Source organism: Littorina saxatilis, linkage group LG12, assembly GCF_037325665.1.
Source record: "Littorina saxatilis isolate snail1 linkage group LG12, US_GU_Lsax_2.0, whole genome shotgun sequence".
Taxonomy (NCBI): Eukaryota; Metazoa; Mollusca; class Gastropoda; order Littorinimorpha; family Littorinidae; genus Littorina; species Littorina saxatilis.
The window spans coordinates 38,146,859-38,167,193 of NC_090256.1; the positions used below are offsets into that span (position 1 = coordinate 38,146,859).

The window sequence follows — 20,335 nt, forward strand, 5'->3', positions numbered from 1 at the left end:
ATCTACCTTTCCAAGTGACAAACTCTACGCAAGCGATTCACCATTCATCATTCTTAAAGAGCTAGGGGTTAGTCAGTCACGAATTTACCCATTGGAAGAAAACAATAGTCAAAGGTACGCAACTGAGATCGCAGGTATCGCACAAGTTGTAGTGTTGGGGGCCAAAACAAAAACAACACACACAACTCTCTCCATTTTGTAGGAACAACACGGTCGCCTGTCGGTCGCTACGAGAGAGACAGAATCAGTAACAACACGGTCGCCTGTCGGTCGCTACGAGAGAGACAGAATCAGTAACAACACGGTCGCTTGTCGGTCGCTACGAGAGAGACAGAATCAGTAACAACACGGTCGCTACGAGAGAGACAGAATCAGTAACAACACGGTCGCCTGTCGGTCGCTACGAGAGAGACAGAATCAGTAACAACACGGTCGCCTGTCGGTCGCTACGAGAGAGTCAGAATCAGTAACAACACGGTCGCCTGTCGGTCGCTACGAGAGAGACAGAATCAGTAACAACACGGTCGCCTGTCGGTCGCTACGAGAGAGACAGAATCAGTAACAACACGGTCGCCTGTCGGTCGCTACGAGAGAGACAGAATCAGTAACAACATGGTCGCCTGTCGGTCGCTACGAGAGAGACAGAACCAGTAACAACACGGTCGCTACGAGAGAGACAGAATCAGTAACAACACGGTCGCCTGTCGGTCGCTACGAGAGAGACAGAATCAGTAACAACACGGTCGCCTGTCGGTCGCTACGAGAGAGACAGAATCAGTAACAACACGGTCGCCTGTCGGTCGCTACGAGAGAGACAGAATCAGTAACAACACGGTCGCCTGTCGGTCGCTACGAGAGAGTCAGAATCAGTAAGCGGTCGCCTGTCGGTCGCTACGAGAGAGACAGAATCAGTAACAACACGGTCGCCTGTCGGTCGCTACGAGAGAGTCAGAATCAGTAACAACATGGTCGCCTGTCGGTCGCTACGAGAGAGACAGAATCAGTAACAACACGGTCGCCTGTCGGTCGCTACGAAAGAGACAGAATCAGTGAACCTTAATCACCAGTCCCAGCTCTCAATATTCACAAGTTTGAAATAGCCATGAGCGACCGTGGTTTCAATGCAACTGCTGCAAGGTTGTTCGTTCCTTTACCAGTACAGTCTGCATGGAATAATTTCACAATGAACTGTACAATTATTTTCTTACACACGCAAAGTCCCAAACAACTAATACACCACGATAGATAGTATGACTCCAGTGCCAGATCAGGTGAACGCAAGCGAATCACGTATTTCATTTAAGACCTACGCCTGGCTAAATCATTTCCGTTTCCCCCAAAGCCCTTTAAACAACGTTCAGAATCAAGCACAAAGTCCACTGAAATTCACGCGGAACATCACCAAACTTAAACCAGAATACACGGACATTCGGACCAAACTGAGTACCTCTACGCTCGTATATCATTAGATCTGTATGAAAACCAATCCATTCACACAAACAACTTTCAAACATCAACACAACTGCACAATCATGCAATTAATGATTCTTGCTAAACTGAGTATCTCTATCTTGAGAGAAAGGTTATCAGCCGCTCATTCCTTGGAAGGAAAAAAACCCCTAATATCACCACAGACCGCAGACAGCCAACATAAATTGAGCGTCTCTACCTTGCACGGGACTACCTTACTCCTTCAAATAAACTGCCACATCACCATATAGCACTTATAACGAGCATTTATTTAACAAACAAACAAACAAAATGAATGTGGTCAAACAATTGTTTCAACCTTTCAAACATCACTATACAGCATTAACTGACATCAATCAGGCAAATCAAGGCACCTCAACCATAAGTAATGGTCTGCATGAGACCAGTTCATGCCTTCAGACATCAGTACACTGTACCAACTTTCAGGCTAAATGAGTACTTTTACCATAAGGCCTCCAAAGAACCCATCAATTCGTTCAAAAAACATGTTCAACATCTCCACACTGTACCAACATTCAGGCTTAAATGAGCACTTCTTTCACAAGATATGCATGAGACCAATCCATTCCTTCAAAAAACACACCGGCACGGTTGGCCTAGTGGTAAGGCGTCCGCCCCGTGATCGGGAGGTCGTGGGTTCGAACCCCGGCCGGGTCATACCTAAGACTTTAAAATTGGCAATCTAGTGGCTGCTCCGCCTGGCGTCTGGCATTATGGGGTTAGTGCTAGGACTGGTTGGTCCGGTGTCAGAATAATGTGACTGGGTGAGACATGAAGCCTGTGCTGCGACTTCTGTCTTGTGTGTGGCGCACGTTATATGTCAAAGCAGCACCGCCCTGATATGGCCCTTCGTGGTCGGCTGGGCGTTAAGCAAACAAACAAACAAACAAACTTCAAAAAACATGTTCAACATCTCCACACTGTACCAACATTCAGGCTTAAATGAGCACTTCTTTCACAAGATATGCATGAGACCAATCCATTCTTTCAAAAACATTTGCAAGATCACCACACTGTACCAACATTCAGGCTATAATGATCGCTTCTCTCACAAGATATGCATTAGACCAATCCATTCTTTCAAAAACAATTGCAAGATCACCACACTGTACCAACATTTGGGCTTTAATGATCGCTTCTCTCATTTGGCCTCCAAGCATACACTCTTTGCTCCAAGGGACAAAGCCATTCCTTTAAAAAACCTTTTAAACATCTCTACACTTTACCAGCATTCAGGCTAACACGAGCACTTCTATCTATATCATAAGGACTCCAAGGGACCAATCCATTCCTTCACTATATTTTCAAACATTACCACATTGCGCTCACCGACATCAGTTCAGGCTAAACTGAGCACCTGTCTCATAAGGTCTGCACGAGACCATTATATTGCAACAAAAACCTTTCAAACATCACCACATTGAATCGACATTCAGGCTAAACAGAGCCCCTCTATCATCTTCTTGACGCTTTCCATTCGTTCAAACCCCCTTTTAAATGACACCGCACTGGGCTGACCGACACCAGTTCAGGCTTAACTGAGCACCTCTATCATGATAGGCTGTAAATGTGACCAGCCCATTTCTTCAAACGCTGCCACAGCACCACAGAGCATTTCTAGCGAGCATTTATTAACAATACAAAGGCCGAATGCCGTCAGCGCATTCTTCCAAAAAACATTCCAAACGTCGCCACATCGAGTTATACTGAACTAAATGACAAAGACTAAATGCGGTCAGCCCATCCTTCAAAAAAACCAAAACCATTCCGAAGGTTACCAACACACTGCGCTGACTGACATCATATCAGTTCAAGCTAAACGAAGCCCATCTATTATCTTGGCACCAATTAATTTTTTTTCAAAAACGTGTTCAACGTCATCACACTTCGCTGACCGACCTCCGTTCAGGCTAAACTGAGCACCTATACCACGAGAGGCTGTGAATGTGACGCTGCCACATCACCACAGAGCACTTCTAGCGAGTATTTATTAAGAATACAAACGGCCGAATGCGGTCAGCCCATCCTTTCCACACAAAAACACCAACAAAAACACATTCCAAACGTCGCCACATCATACTGAACTGAATGACAAAGGCCGAATGCGGTCAGCCTTTTCTTCCAAAAAACCCATTCCAAACGACAATCACAGCCCACTTCGCTGACTGACACCAGTTCAGGCTAAACTGAGCACCTCTATCATGAGAGGCTGGATGAGACCGGTCCACTCTTTGAACATGTTGGTCATCTTCTGACCCAGGACGGTCAGCTCGGCCAGCTTGTCCTTCAGGTGCTCCATGTAGTCCTCCGCGTGCTCGTACGACACCTGCGACTCCAGGTAGTGCTTGAGCAGCTGCAGGTACTTGTCGCGCAAGGTGTTCACCAGTTGGCGGTCGGCGATGTTGGGCTGGCGGGGGTCGAAGAGCACCACGCACTGCAGGAGGGCGTACATTGTGACGTCGTTCTTCAGGAGGGTCTTGAGCGACTTGCAGAACGCCGCGTGCTGCAGGATGAGCTTCTCGTGGCCCGTCACCCGCACGAAGAGCGACACGGGCAGCTCTCCATAGGCCTTGATCCAGGCGTCCCGCTCCACCACGAAGCACGCCGCGCCCTTCAAGATCAGGGTCCGCATGGCGCACGCCTTCAGGGCGGCCAGCTGGTCCTCCACCTGCGGAAGAACAAGGTCACTCTGCTGACTGACTGATTTTTGGGAATTCACGTCCTCTTAGATATCTAGGATCTAAACGGGACATTATTGTTTATATGCTACAACCAAAAGGGGAGGAGGGAGTAAGGGGCAAGGAGATGACGGGGAATGACCAATACAAGATTAAGAGTTATACGATAACATTTTAATAAGTACTGTCTCGTACCACTTTCGCTCACACTGCAGGGCTGGACGAAGTGTGTGAGAAGGAGAAGGGGCTTCCAAAATGAGGCAGGGGTACAGGGGCTGGCCAAGCGGGGGCTTTAGTGTGCCTTGCCCACTTAGCGTTTGAAAGGGTATTTTGGATCTCTCCTCGGGAAAAAAAGGTTCATTTGTCGGGTAAGGGGGGTGGGGTGGGGGAGTGGGGGGGGGGTGGAGGGATGGATTCTGGTACCAAGGACACCTCCCCTCCCCCTCCCCCTAACCCTTTCCCTATATACAGCCCGCCACTGTAAGTTACATGACTGTGTTGACGCGTTACGTGGGGTGTTTGCATAGATCTGCAGCTGGGTTCGAAAACCCGGCGTTGCTGAATGTATCGGTACACAGCATTTATACAAACTCTCAGTTGCCGAGTACGTTCTTTAGAACACACACACACACACACACACACACACACACACACACACACACACACACACACACACACACACACACACACACAGAGGTAAACACCTCAGGGGCTCTAAGGGGCAGTCTGGAAAGCGACATCTAATATTCTTTCATGTGGATTGTTCACAACAGCCAGAAAAAGAATCAAAATGTACCTGGAGTGTCCGGTAGTCGGAGAGCCCTTTCATGAGCTTCACCACGTTGTTGGCACACACGTCACAGCGTCCGAGGAGGTCCTCCAGTGTGATGCTGTTCACTGCACGCTCAGTGCGCTCTGATGCTCCGCCCTTGTGTACGAAAACGTGGTGAAAAATCACTCATAAAAGATTAATTCAGGAGATAACTCTGTTGGGTTTTTAAGGGTTGTGGAAGGGCTGCTTTCCCTTGGTTTTGTTTTTGGGTTTTTTTTTAGCTTTTCCATAGAAACAATGAGGCAAACTACACGTGACATTATGGACTTGTCTCAGTGTTTTTATGGAAACAAGGGAACGCAATTCTTCAACAACCTATACAACCTGGACATAATTATTTCCGAACATGGTCTATCATGTCAGGTTTGCTATCTAAAGATGTTTGCTTTCTCTGAACATGTTAATAGGCTATAAAGTAACTTAACAATTTATTCAGAGCAAAATACCTCTTTATGTTCAGCGCGGTGTTTCAAAAAGTATGGCAGTTTTAGACAATAGGCTTAAAGTATGGCAGTTTCAGACAATAGGCTTAAAATATGACAGTTTCAGACAATAGGCTTAAAGTATGACAGTTTCAGACAATAGGCTTAAAGTATGACAGTTTCAGACAATAGGTTTAAAGTATGACAGTTTCAGACAATAGGTTTAAAGTATGGCAGTTTGAGACAATAGGTTTAAAGTATGACAGTTTCAGACAATAGGTTTAAAGTATGGCAGTTTGAGACAATAGGTTTAAAGTATGACAGTTTCAGACAATAGGCTTAAAGTATGACAGTTTCAGACAATAGGCTTAAAGTATGACAGTTTCAGACACTAGGCTTAAAGTATGACAGTTTCAGACAATAGGCTTAAAGTATGACAGTTTCAGACAATAGGCTTAAAGTATGACAGTTTCAGACAATAGGCTTAAAGTATGACAGTTTCAGACAATAGGCTTAAAGTATGACAGTTTCAGACACTAGGCTTAAAGTATGACAGTTTCAGACAATAGGCTTAAAGTATGACAGTTTCAGACAATAGGTTTAAAGTATGACAGTTTGAGACAATAGGTTTAAAGTATGACAGTTTCAGACAATAGGTTTAAAGTATGACAGTTTCAGACAATTTATTTAAAGTATGACAGTTTCAGACAATAGGTTTAAAGTATGGCAGTTTCAGACAATTTATTTAAAGTATGACAGTTTCAGACAATAGGCTTAAAGTATGACAGTTTCAGACAATAGGCTTAAAGTATGACAGTTTCAGACACTAGGCTTAAAGTATGACAGTTTCAGACAATAGGTTTAAAGTATGACAGTTTCAGACAATAGGCTTAAAGTATGACAGTTTCAGACAATAGGCTTAAAGTATGACAGTTTCAGACAATAGGTTTAAAGTATGACAGTTTGAGACAATAGGTTTAAAGTATGACAGTTTCAGACAATAGGTTTAAAGTATGACAGTTTCAGACAATAGGTTTAAAGTATGACAGTTTCAGACAATAGGTTTAAAGTATGACAGTTTCAGACAATAGGTTTAAAGTATGACAGTTTGAGACAATAGGTTTAAGGTATGGCAGTTTCAGACAATTTATTTAAAGTATGACAGTTTCAGACAATAGGTTTAAAGTATGACAGTTTGAGACAATAGGTTTAAAGTATGACAGTTTCAGACAATAGGTTTAAAGTATGACAGTTTCAGACAATAGGTTTAAAGTATGACAGTTTCAGACAGAAATCTGTAAACGCTGGCGTATCCCCCCCCCACACACACACACACACACACACACGCACACACACACACACACACACACACACACACAGTGTTCATAATTATAGTCTTTGTATCTGTCAAAAAAATCCTTGAATTGGGTGATCTTCAGCAGAGAACTATGTCATTTTTGAAAGACAAACAAACATAACGAATCAGAAAAAGAGAGAGAGAGAACCAAGAAAAAGAGCAACCTGATGCGCCTAGTTTAACTTTGTAACCAACCTGTTGCGGTAAACGCAGAATAGTATTCTGATAGGTGGCCGTAATCTGAGTTAGAAGGGCCCGCTCGTCTTCGGTCAGACGCCAGTACATGTGAGGGTCCGACGGCAGCTGGCCAGCCGGTACGGGTTCGAATCCTTTCGCTCTGGGCAAATAGTAGCGCTTGGGACAAGCCTTCAGCGGTTCGGTGTTTTCGCTGGGCGACTTGGGGCTGTGGTCGCTGTCCCCGTTCTGGTGGGTATGCGGACCGTAGCCGTTGCTGATGGACCCTTCGTCGGAGCTGGGGGGACTTTCGCCGTTGCTGTCGCAGGATGCGGGTCTGGGTCGTTGCTGGGCGCGTTTGATGGTCATCTTCTCCATGCGGGCCCGTCGCTTCTTTTCGTCTGGTGGTTGAAGGGACAGAAAATAAAGTTTTTTCCTGGTCTTCTTAAATACCCCGAAAGCGGCGTATGGCGGGGTAAAAACGGGCATACACGTAAAACCCCACTCGTGCAAAAACACGTGGGAGTTTCAGCCCATGAACGCAACTGAACGCAGAAGAAGAAGCAGAAGAAGAAGAAGAAGAAGCTATGTATACTCGAGAGGGAGAGAGAAAGAGGGAGGTTACGTAAGACTTTAAAAGATACAATCCTGTTGCAACAAGCCGAGTTTGAACCGTTTCGTTCAAAATGGAACTCTCTATCGGTGCCGGCTTATTGTCATCGTGTATAATAAGTCCTCCTTTCCATCTTTAAAAATACAAATCTCTCCCTGACCGCGCGAGTTCCGTTATTGATCAGTTGTAAAAAAAAAATTAAAAAATTAAAAAAAGTGTTGTCTTGAAAGTAGCCGTCTGCCTACCGATGTTGGTTCCGTACTGCGAGGGGATCAGTATCTTTTTCTCTTGTTCTGTTGCCCCCCTTTAACTTTGTTTGAAAAATGCATGGACAGAATCACATGGAAGACATGTATTTTTCGTGAGGAGCGTAAACGCGCAAAACGAACCCATCAACAACTACTGGCATCATGCAGTTAAATTGCACTGTGAACTATACTATACAAGCACATCCGTATAAAAATGAGTACAAAAAGCACATTTGTATACATATGAGTACACGTACAACTACTTACAGTGAGTGTTAGTAATACCTACTAGCGCTTCCTAGGGTAAAAACAGGATGGTGAAGAAGGCGAGTTTTACCCAGAATCATGTCAGCCCTCATGCCGATGGCGAAACACTTCTTGAGACGACAGGCGGAGCAGAAGCGACGGGTTCTGATGTTAATAGGACAAGACCTCTGGAAGGCGCAATCGCGCAGCTGCAATTGGACAATGGAAACAATAAATGTTTTTTGTATTGTTGACCAAAATATGACATTTTCCACCGATGGAGACAGCCATTTTTCGAACAAAAATAGTAACAATAACAATGACAACACCTTATTGTCCATTTAAATAAATACATTAAATTCCACAGGTCGAGACAGCCCTTTTTTTTAACAACAATAATAACGATAACAATAACAACAACGTATTGTCTATTTAAATGAATATATATCAAAATGGAAAATTCTCTTCGAAACATCTAACCTGCCTGTCAACGATTATAAAACATTCATGTATGAGACCGCGCCAGCAGGTCGAGGTGAACAACAACTGTCGAGATCTGTGTTAAATGTCATATTTTAGTGAGAAATACATGTAACATTTATGTAGGCCTATCGATTCATTTAAGTTAGAATTCCTTTTTTTTTTTTTTTGGCTGAATGCACACAAACGTGAACTCTTGAGTAGTCTCGCCCTCTGACATCACATGGCTCAAAAAAGGAAAATCCAATGTTCAAAAGCTACATTGTGTGTGTCACAGTGTGTGTGTGTGTGTGTGTGTGTGTGTGTGTGTGTGTGTGAGTGTGTGCGCGTGCGTGCGTGCGTGCGTGCGTGCGTGTGTGTGTGTGTGTGTGTACATGCGTGCCGCGTGAGCACTTATTATAAGTGTTCAACTTGTCGTGATTCCTAATGTGTGCATTGTTGTGTTGTCGTGTGTGTGAATATGAATAACATTTTGTTCAAACGAAAAGGCCAGACTTGCGACAGTGCAGGTACAACCATTGTTCCCCCCAAAAAAGTCTTTACTGCGTCGTAGTTTTTTTCTCCCACTCTTTCTTCCTGTAGTTGCGACCGCTCTTTTCAAGTCATGCTGTTATCATAACCAGTGTGTAGTCATTTTGGCGGCAGACTAGAATATCGAAATCGCGATAACCTGGTCCTCTATCTCACATGTTGTGAATTATACCTAAACAATCTCCAGCATATGACAAGAAGAATGTACTTGTCGTTAGATCAGTCTGTTTCATTGTCGAAAACATCTTCTTCAGAAGACCTAAAGATAACTGGCTTTTAAAAAAAATTCCTTGTCCATATCTTGACACATGATCAATTTCTGAGTACTCAGTTATATATATATATATGTAACTCAGTCTTTCTGAACCCTGTTTGATTGAAATTGATGTCTGATGAGTCATCAGCTGTTTTCGGGGCGGGGATGTAGCTCAGTCGGTAGCGCGCTGGATTTAAGTGTATCCAGTTGGCCGCTGTCAGCGTGAGTTCGTCCCCACGTTCGGCGAGAGATTTATTTCTCAGAGTCAACTTTGTGTGCAGACTCTCCTCGGTGTCCGAACACCCCCGTGTGTACACGCAAGCACAAGACCAAGTGCGCACGAAAAAGATCCTGTAATCCATGTCAGAGTTCGGTGGGTTATAGAAACACGAAAATATCCAGCATGCTTCCTCCGAAAGCGGCGTATGGCTGCCTAAATGGCGGGGTAAAAACGGTCATACACGTAAAAGCCGTGGAAGTTTCAGCCCATGAACGAACAAACAATCAGCTGTTTTCTAACCCCTACTTTAAAGGCACAGTCCTTCCAGTGTAAACGATTCAGCTCACTATCTCAGATCTGCCCAGGCCCAGCCACTAGTGGCTTTTTCAGAAATGAATTCATACAAAATCCCAATCCAGACAAAGATGTATGTGTCCAAGTGGAGTAGTGGCCCCATGCAAAAACCTGGCGAGCTATTAGTAAGTAGAATGATGGGAAGTCGTCGTTTACACGAGAAGGACTGTGCCTTTAAGAAGCGTTCGCATGATTGTTCTTCCGCCACATTTCGAACGTCCCCTGAACGAGATTTGCTCGCAACAAACATCGATGAAAAATGTCGATTCTTCTAAGCGACTGCCCACGTCTTTGAACAGGACGCACTGTCCATATTGTTCATTTTGGGGTGTAGTCATCTTCTTAGTATACAAATAGTATTCGTTCCTTAAATGACATATGAAAGGCACTTACGTTTCAACCCCAACCCCCCCCCCCCCCCTCATGCCCACCCACTCAACCGCCCCAACCCCCACGGGCCAAGGAAAAAATCCCACACACTTTCTTCTTCAAACACCATGCATTTGAAAGTCTTCGGCCTTGGAAAACACCTATATACGCCCAAAAAAATACATGCAGAAAAAAGAAACAAAATTGAGTAGCGCCGTACAGTATTGACAGCACGCTTTCCCCAGTGCGAAAGCAGCCCGAATGTCCACGAGGATAACCCCACAGGACGATAATGATACCAATACCAATTTCATTTTTTTTCCCCCACTCACCTCCTCTCTCTTGACAGCGTTCCTCCTGAAGAAAGCCTTGCACGATTCGCAGGTTATGACATCGAAGTTGTGAGCGAGGGCCTTGTCCCCGCAGATGCGACAGATCTTGTCCTCCAGCGACCGTTTCTTGCGCAGGGGTCCTGGGCCCGTGCCTGTGTCCTCCTTGCCTGGTGGGGTCGTCGGGGGGCTGTCCCCTGGGGCAATGGCAAGCCGTTCTGGTCAAAAATCGGTCTGTTGATAAACCTATACTTCACTCTAAAAAGAAGTGTTCCACTTTTGAACACATTTATGTTACAAGTTTTTAACACATTGTGACATAGTATATAGTGATATGTACAAGCAAAAGCAGCACACATAAAAAACACCAGTGTACAAATGGTAAACAGACATGTGTTAAAAAGTAGAATACTTCTGTTTGGAGTGTTCGTCGGGTCTCGAAGCCCAAAGCAGTAAGTCGTATTTTGGTAGCAAATGTCAAGATTAATCGAAAAACAAATCCTTCTCGAACGTGAATATTACCTAAATCCGACCGACAATAAGATAAGCTAACTACAATAGCTGATCGGATGATTTGCATATGCCTATAAAGGTTTCCATTGGCTGATTTTTAAATGTAACTGCTTTGATGATTGGCTGATTTGAACCAAAGGCGACGCTATGAAGATTTGGCTGAGTTTGGTTGAATAGCACAGCTACAAATCGTATCTGCTTTGGTGATTGGCGGATTTGAAAAACGAGCATGGGTATGAAGGTAATTATTGTCCAGCTTCTGATTGACCAGAAGGGCTTGTACGTGGTGCTTGGTTAAGCTAAATGCTTGCTATACTTACGACCTTCTGCTTCTAGCTTGGTGTGCATGGGGTCGTCCATAGTCGCTTGGTCTTTGCCACTGCCTTGGTCTTCTGTTCCACCTAGGTCGCCCACAACGCGGGTCTCCGGTGGTGGTGGGGGTGGTGGTGCTGGTGGTGATGGTGCTGGTGGTGATGACGGTGGCTGCGGCTTCTCGCCCTTGACCGTTAAGGCCTCAACGACCTCCTTGACCGCGGGCTTTTTGCAGCTGGCCTTGCACTGTTCACCTGCAAAACAGTAGGGTCACGCTCAGTAAATTCATGTCCCAGCTCGTTTCTTGTACTGGGGACAGAAATAGCAAATTAGCACAGCATAGCATCAATAAAATGACTAGGGACTAGGAATCGAGAGGGAGCCGAGTGTGTGTGTGTGTGTGTGTGTGTGTTTGTCTGTGTGTGTGTCTGTGTTTGTGTGTGTGTGTGTTTGTGCGCGCGCGCGCGCGCGTGTGTGTGTGTGTGTGTGTGTGTGTGTGTGTGTGTGTCAGTGTGTGTAACGAGTTTTTCTAGTGCAGATACAAAGAGAATTTTTGAATAAGGTCCTTGCTGGGGTTTTTTATTTTATTTTTTTTAATTTTTATATCAAGATGCAAATTGCAAATCTTGATTCTGGAGTTGAGTCCGCAAAGAAACTTAGAAAAGCTTCGATATGTACAATATAATTTATTATTTCATTCTTTCATTATTTCCTTCATTATGTACTTTATTCATTCATACAAGTATGTAAAGTAAATAAGATATCATTATTCCTTCACTTATTTATAAATTAATAACGCAGAGAAATAATCAAGGAAAAGGGGTATATCATCATATATCATCCAAGCAAACATTAAAGCCCTGAGTGTACACACTTTTTGCACGTTCGACCCACTTACCTGGTTTACAGTGAGGACATTTTGGGGGTGACATTTTTCTCTGACCCTGACAGTGCACGAAGTTCACAAAGCGGTTAATAGAATTCTTCCAAGTTTTCAAGAAAGAAAGAATGTATGCTTTTGTGTGTTTCAAAGTCTTTCTCTCGGCTTTTCACTGTGCTCAAACTCTCACTGTCAAATTATCTGCGTCCGTTGAATTATTACTCGTACTCTCAGCTTTACCTTGACCCGAATGACGATGTAAACTTCCAAATGCGACCGACCTAGAGAAAATCTTGATAACAAATGTTTAACCTACTTTTTTAAATGCTTTTTTTAAACGAATTTTTAATTTTTAAATTTTTTTTTTAATTTTCAGACAAAATCTACCAGCCAGTTTCAACAACTGCACGTCGACGTTGAAATTCTTCTCAGTGAAGATTTTGCGTTTGGTAACACAAAACGTTTGTGATGAAAACGACACAATCAGTTTCAGCCTGCTAAACAGAAGAGAAACAACCCAAAGATTGCACACTGAAGAAATCACTGATCACTTGCTGCACGTTATCTGACAGTCACCGCTTTTGCCCTGATGCTTTTATCGCGAGGACTGTGAATTCGTTTACACTGAAGTAAAAGATATTAAAAATTCGGTTTTGCTATCTGGTATAGTGTGTGATATCGCAACGACTGTTTGCCGAGAGGTGTGGGATCGTCTCGAGTTCTGTCTGCGCCTGCCGCGGCATATGAAATGTGTATCCACACACTCACGTACACTTTTTATATTTTGTTGGCCTTCAAGGCTTTTGTGTATTCATGACTTTTTTTCCTCTTTTCTTTTCAATGCTTATCGTCGAGCGGCTTAAAGGCACATTAAGCCTCCCGTAAACCATCACAGATACTGTCAGGCTTTTACACAGTACAAACACCCTTTCATTTAAACACTCACCGCTTGAGAACATCCTAGGTGCCCTCCATAAAGAGCGAGCAATTTTCAAAGAATTTATTTTTGCGTGGCAGTTTATCTTACCCCTGAGCCATCGTGAACCCGTGTGATCAAGTTTCCCTTTTTTACAATGTAGTCGTCAGTTAGTAATTTGAATGCGACTCGTTGTGAGCTTATCTGCAATAGCACGTTATTAAGTACCTCTGACTATGCACGAAACAAACGGCTGTGGTTCACAAGAACTCTAGCGATGGCTTTTGACTGTTCAGAGGAACTGGCGATATGTATAAACCGTCGTCTGCTACGAGAACCACGACCTTGCGTGACCCTGCTTCCGGGCTTTTCTTTTTTCAAACATTCAAAACTTCGAATTGTACTGATCTTATCTTGATGAAAAAAGAATTCTTTTATGATTTAAGAATGTTTGTGTAACAAGCTGTCAATTTATTATTTAGATTGTAAAAGTTAGGTCAAGCGCCAAAACGCACCACGGTCCGATTGTCTCTGACACAATCCGCAAAATTAATTCTTTGAAAATTGCTCGCTCTTTACGTAGGGCACCTAGGATGTTCCCGTTTGGTGAGCGTTCAAATGGAAGGGTGTTTGTACTGTGTGTAAAAGCCTGACAGTATCTGTGATGGTTTACGGGAGGCTTACTGTGCCTTTAACCTGTTTACGGATGGTTACAAACGTAGCCAACAAACATAGCTGCTCTTATCAGTATTTGATTGTTTGTGGATTTTGTCTCCGAACAGTCACACCATAAATAAAAGGTCTTCATCGAGGCTTCTTGGATAACAAACTTAATGTCAATAAGGAGAGCACGCACGCATCAAATGAAATACTTGGGGCTATTTGTTTTTTTAGGGGGGAGGGGGTGGGCACGCGTACCGTGCTTGATTAAAGATACCCGCTGCTTTTCCGCGTGATCTTGTGATGTAAGTTATCACAGATTCACCAATCTTTAAGCAGCATCCTCCACGTGAACATTGACAAGTAACTGCTAAGAGTAATTAGAGCGCAACGTGAAGAACAAGTCGTCCTACTCAGACTCCGCACTGGACATAACAGACTAAACCATCATATGGCCACAAAGCTGAAGCTAGTTCCCTCCCCCCTATGTCCGTGTGGCAAGAATCAGACAGCAGAGCACATCTTGCAGGCTTCTCCATACCACAGTGCTCTGAGGGACACCACCTGGCCAGAGGAGACAGCGCTACAAACGAAGCTATACGGCCCCAAAAAGGACTTGGAGAGGACAGCACGTTTCGCCCTGCAGTCCGGACTGACGATCACCCCTCGCGGGTTTGGGGGAAGAATTTACCCGATGCTCCCCAGCATGTCGTAAGAGGCGACTAACGGATTCTGTTTCTCCTTTTACCCTTGTTAAGTGTTTCTTGTATAGAATATAGTCAATGTTTGTAAAGATTTTAGTCAAGCGGTATGTAAGAAATGTTAAGTCCTTTGTACTGGAAACTTGCATTCTCCCAGTAAGGTCATATATTGTACTACGTTGCAAGCCCCTGGAGCAATTTTTTTTATTAGTGCTTTTGTGAACAAGAAACAAATAACAAGTGGCTCTATCCCATCTCCCCCCTTTCCCCGTCCCGATATAACCTTGAACGGTTGAAAACGACGTTAAACACCAAATAAAGAAAACGACTGACGATCTAACAGCGAACGACAAGAAGAAGAAGAGCGCAAATTTCAGCCTCTCAGGCAGAGATCAAATCGGTAACACATGTGGCGGGAAGGGCGAGGGGACAGGGGGGGGTGGGGGGGGGGGGGGGCAGGGTCTGATTGCTCGATTATTAGAGCATTGGACTAGTGATCCTCGGATCACGGGCTGGAATTTAGTCCAGCACGGGCGCAGGTCAACTATATAGACTATATATATATGTGATGACTCAGAGGCAATATCCATGTCCCATCCCCGTGTCACCACCATGGCACTTAAAAGACCTCGGTCATTCTGCCAGAAGTGGTGGAGGCTGATTACACCTAAACATACACACACCTTGGTAGCGCGACTCTTCTTTCTGCTAGCTTTCCACAGGGAGGAATGGAATACGGTGGAACCTCCCTTTTTAATTATTAAGACCTCCAAAAATCTAAGAAAATCAGGTCTTAAAACTGAAGGAGGATCGAGTCTTAAAATGGAGGTAAATTTACAGCGGTTATGAACCAAAAATCTGAAAAAGTAAGGCCCACAAAGGGGGGAAGTATTAGATAGGGGGGGGGGGGGGGGGGGGGTCGGGCTTAAAAATACGGTTTTACTGTAATACAAGAATGCAAATGCGAAGAAAAAAGTAGCGAAGTAAAAGTATGGCAATGCGGAGTATGTATGGGTGAATGGACGATTCCTCCTCAGCCTTGGCTGGTTTTCACTGTGCCGAGTGTGATTCTTTAAGCCTATACATGTTTACCGGTAATCGCGATATTCCATCAGCGTCGAAAACTGTCCACAAACCTATTCTAGCAGCAGAACTGTCGGCCACTTGAAACATCGTGGTAATCTTACGGTTGGGATTTTTCAGCAGATGCAGCCTGTCCAAAATGTACTGACAATTGTTGCCCCTACCTTGAAACTGTTTTAGCAGTGTATACCGAGCAAGCTCACGGCAAATCATGTTTCATATCAGACCCAGTAAAACGTAATCAAGTGCTCTAACAGAAATATATAATAAGATGTTTTAATAATCTCCTCTTGGTTATGCCAGCGTCGATTATCGCCCTTGTTTACAAGCAAGTATACTGAAACAAATAATTATTGTCAAAATCAGTCTGACAGTTTTCAATGGAAAAATTATGACAACAAAGACGCAGACATCTTTCTTCTGAGGCAAACCTAGATTTCGAACATTTTGTTAGTGTTTTGTATGCGCAGTTGACATGAAACAGTATAGGGAGGAAACCCAGATATGCAATGATAAATTACCAAAGGTGACTTTTTTTGGAGGCTGCAGCAGGAGAAAACCAAGAGTATGAGACGTTTAATTGGGCGAAGTCGACTACGCGAAGTATACTTCGCGAATCTGGCCGCACGGAGCTTTAGCACTGAGTTGTCGGTAAAAAGACTTCGAGAAGTCTTCGCGAAGTCGATTTCGAGCTCATGATTATGGACCGCCTTTACAATTGGATTGAGAATGTAAACTTACTTTTACGTAAGTTTATTACATACACAAAAAAACAGAAGAAGAAAAGATACTGTTGTATGTCTAAAACGACATTAAATGGTGCCCGAAAGTAACCAACGCTGCCCGTGAAACCAACTCGCGTCTCATCACATTTGTGATCGCATCAGGACCGTGCTGGGATGACCCTGAAAGGTCAATGGGGTGAAAACCATCAATCCGGCTAACACCGCCGATAAGCCATATTATCGAACCGTAGCCAAAATACAGAAGGTTTAATTTCGCATATGACGTAAGAAATTGTACTATTTATAACTTATATATTATAAGACCATGTGACCACACAACTGAAGTGAAAGTTAAGTCAGAGAAGCCATATTCATTGTCTCTAGTAAAGTAACGAATACACACGTTGATCAACTTGATCTGAAGAAAGGCGACAAATACAGGCATACACCAACTGATTTCACCACTGTATTTATCACACTTAGAAGTAAAAGTAAATTCAGAGATACTATTGTAAACAACCATAATTTCATGACATCTCTGGTTAGATGACACAGGGACATGCATGCAAGCTTTATAGTGATGCGTACGTATAGGCACACATGCACTGGCCGAATTTACCATTACATTTATCACATTTAAATTCAGCGGTACTCAAAATAATTTAACACGCGCACACTTGGTTTTAATGGAGGGCTTGCAACAAACTCATTCTCATGAATTAGTTTAGTCGACTCAATGCGTTCAATGAAAAAAAGACTATACAAAAAATGAAAATATAAAAAAGACTAGTAGTTAACCTTTATCATAATTCACAAATCTTCAAAAATTTGTCATTGATTTATTGGCACGGTGAAGCATGTCATAATTCTTGCAGTAAAAATTATGCAGCAATAAGTTAGACCCCGTGTCAATGATAGTAGTAGTTAGCGTCAGAATAGTCGACTTGACAGTCGGCAACGGAAATAACCGTCACCTGTTTCGTTTCTCACGTTGTTGACAGCACTCGGTTATCTGTCTTTGAGTTTTCTAAAACGGGACCAAACCCAGAGGGTGGGGGAGAGTGGGAAAGAAACCAGAAACGGCAGGCATACTTACAGTTTTTTTCCGAAGCTCCACCGTAGAATTTAGTAATGGCGGCTGCGAGATAGTGATAGTTTTGAGGCCTCGGGTCAAACTGGCCTACATACCATGATTGTGCAAGGCCCTGTATTTGACATGTAGGCTGCCTGTTCTCGTTGCTTGCTATACGCTGGTTTATCTCGGTTGCTGCTAGGCCACTCTCATTTACTAATGGTTATGGCGTAAGCGAACTTTACACTGTTAGGCAATACTGCCGTAGCACATTACATTTTAGTCTAAATGTGTTGTTTTCTGTCGACGTGGTGATGTTTGAACCTTCCATTGCAACCACTTCACGAAAGCAACCACATGTCAACAACTACCACCCTGAAGGACCCCAGACGAGTTTCTCTTCTATTTAATTCACTACCTGTCTATTACGGCCATTTTTGGTCGGTCCGTTGAGTGTTAGTTATGGACACTGGGGTTGGAAAATATTTCCTTGCATTTCTTAGAGCTTGCATCGTTCATAACATACTATAGAATCACCATCAAATATTATGTGTCTTCGCTTAAAAGAAACACACACACACACACACACACACACACACACACACACACACACACACACACACACACACAAACACTACTACAAGAAAGAAAGAAAGAAAGAAAAAAAGAAAGAAGATCAAGAAGGAACAAGTGTATTTTTTCACCGGGACTGTTAAGTCCTGGGCTGGCCGAAACCCTGCGGCTGAAACTGCGCGGACTAGTGGACCCAAAAACAACAACAATGAACCTAATTTGCTTAAAACGGATTTTCTTAACCTTTAAATTTGAACAAATGTTTAAATCCAACACAACACCAATGTAGATACTTTTGGATCCAGGAAACAATAAAGAATACAATGCAACCATGTCTTTCAATCTGTGATTGTAATGCCATTTTCAATTAGTTAGGTTTTTTTAAGCTTGTGAGATGAAATGCAATCCCATAGTCCGGACCGGGTCAAACATTGTGTTGATAAATATGTCACTGAATTGGATTGAAATATGCAATCGCCGGTGCGGCCTCAACTTTTTACATTTAGTCAAGTGCGTGCGTGCGTGCGTGCGTGCGTGCGTGCGTGTGTGTGTGTGTGTGTGTGTTGTGTGTGTGTGTGTGTGTGTGCGTACGTAGAGCGATTCAGAGAAAACTACTGGACTGATCTTCATAAAATTTCACATGAGACTTCCTGGGTATGATATCCCCGGGCGTCTTTTTTTCATTTATTCTATAAATGTCTTTGATGACGTCATATCCGGCTTTTTGTGAAAGTCAGTTGAGGCCGCACTGTCACGCCCTCATTTTTCATTGATTGAAATTTTGGTCAAACAATCTTCGACAAAGTCCGGACTTTGGTATTGCATTTCAGCTTGGAGACTTAAAAATTAATTAATGAGTTTGGTCATTAAAAATTTTTAAATTGTAATTAAAATTATTTTTTTATAAAACGATCTAAAAATAATTTCATCTTAATCCTAATCATGTCTTGATTCCAAAAACATATCAATCTGTCATAATGGGATTAAAAACAAACTCTGAAAATAAAAAATTAAAAAATTATGATTAAAATCAAATTTCCGAAATCCATTTGAAAATAATTTCATCTTATGCCCTGTGGGTTTCTGATTCCAGAAACATATAGATATGTTATGTTTGGATTAAAAACAAGCTCAGAAAGTAACAAGTCGCGTAAGGCGAAAATACAATATTTAGTCAAGCTGTCGTACTCACTGAATGAAACTGAACGCACTGCATTTTTTTCTCACCAAGACTGTATACTAGTAGCATCGTCAGTCCACCGCTCGTGGCAAAGGCAGTGAAATTGACCAGCCAGAATAACGCGGTAGTGGTTGCGCTGAGCAGGATAGCACGCTTTTCTGTATCTCTGTTCCTTTTAACTTTCTGAGCCTGTTTTTAATTCAAATATATCATATGTATATGTTTTTGGAATCAGGAACCGACAAGGAATAAGATGAAAGTGTTTTTAAATTGATTTCGAAAATTTAATTTTGATCATAATTTTTATATATTTAATAATTTTCAGAGCTGGTTTTGAATCCAAATATGACATATTTATATGTTTTTGGAATCAGAAAATGATGAAGAATAAGATGACATTATTTTTAATTACAATTTTCAGATTTTTAATGACCAAACTCATTAATTACAATACCAAAGTCCGGCCTTCGTCGAAGATTGCTTGGAACAATTTCAATCCATTTGATTGAAATATGAGGGCGTGACAGTGCGGCCTCAACTTTTACAAAAAGCCGGATATGACGTCATCAAAGACATTTATCCAAAAAAGAAAAATATGTCCGGGGATATCATAATCAGGAACTCTCATGTAAAGTTTCTTGAAGATCGGTCTAGTAGTTTTCTTTGAATCGCTCTACACATACACACACACAGACAGACACACATACACCACGTCCTTCTTTTCGATTCCCCATCTATGTTAAAACATTTAGTCAAAACTTGACTAAATGTAAAAAGAATAGAGGTACTCAAAAGCGTGCTATCCCGCTCAGCGCAACCACTACCGTGCTATACGGTCTGGGTGAAAATATGCAGTGCGTCAAGTTCAGTTTCATTCCGTGAGTTCGACAGCTTGACTAAATGTAGTAATTTCGCCTTACGCGACTTGTTTTTCTTACAGACGGATATGACGTAATCAAAGGCATTTACCGAGAAGAAAAAATGTAAACAAAGTAAAATGTGAACAGTAGAAAAAAAACACACACAAAAGAATAACAAAAACTATTAAAAAAAACAACACTTCAAACAACAACTGCTAACGTTCCTAAATCCAGCATTTAAAACAAGAATGGTTAGTTCA

At 42.7% G+C, this 20,335-nt stretch overlaps 1 protein-coding gene across 4 annotated transcripts; it reads right to left on the reverse strand.

Moving 5' to 3' along the window:
* Positions 1 to 1,718: 1,718 nt before the first annotated feature.
* LOC138981869 (vitamin D3 receptor B-like) lies at positions 1,719 to 17,758 on the reverse strand. 4 transcript variants are annotated; one of them, XM_070355006.1, is made up of 7 exons: positions 17,487 to 17,758; positions 11,434 to 11,679; positions 10,604 to 10,818; positions 8,105 to 8,270; positions 6,976 to 7,355; positions 4,966 to 5,097; positions 1,719 to 4,159 (listed from the first exon to the last, which is right to left on the reverse strand). In XM_070355006.1, exons 2-7 carry the CDS (start codon positions 11,471 to 11,473, stop codon positions 3,668 to 3,670), a joined length of 1,425 nt encoding a protein of 474 aa, XP_070211107.1. In that variant the 5' UTR covers positions 11,474 to 11,679; positions 17,487 to 17,758; the 3' UTR covers positions 1,719 to 3,667. The 4 variants fall into 4 exon arrangements, with proteins under 4 accessions (XP_070211107.1, XP_070211104.1, XP_070211105.1 ...); XM_070355003.1 differs by lacking the exon at positions 17,487 to 17,758 and adding an exon at positions 12,324 to 13,018 and having other exon boundaries at positions 10,604 to 10,797; XM_070355004.1 differs by lacking the exon at positions 17,487 to 17,758 and adding an exon at positions 12,324 to 13,018 and having other exon boundaries at positions 8,153 to 8,270.
* Between the last annotated feature and the right edge of the window lie 2,577 nt (positions 17,759 to 20,335).

Bases quoted from the DNA above. Each gene is read 5' to 3' on its own strand.
- LOC138981869 (XM_070355002.1), bottom strand. From the start codon at position 12,357: ATGTCACCCCCAAAATGTCCTCACTGTAAACCAG. The intron at 7,356-8,104 runs GTAGGTATTACT...TTCAACCACCAG, and splicing joins TTTTACCCTAGGAAGCGCTA to ACGAAAAGAAGCGACGGGCC. The intron at 5,098-6,975 runs GTTGGTTACAAA...TTCGTACACAAG, and splicing joins TTCTGCGTTTACCGCAACAG to GGCGGAGCATCAGAGCGCAC.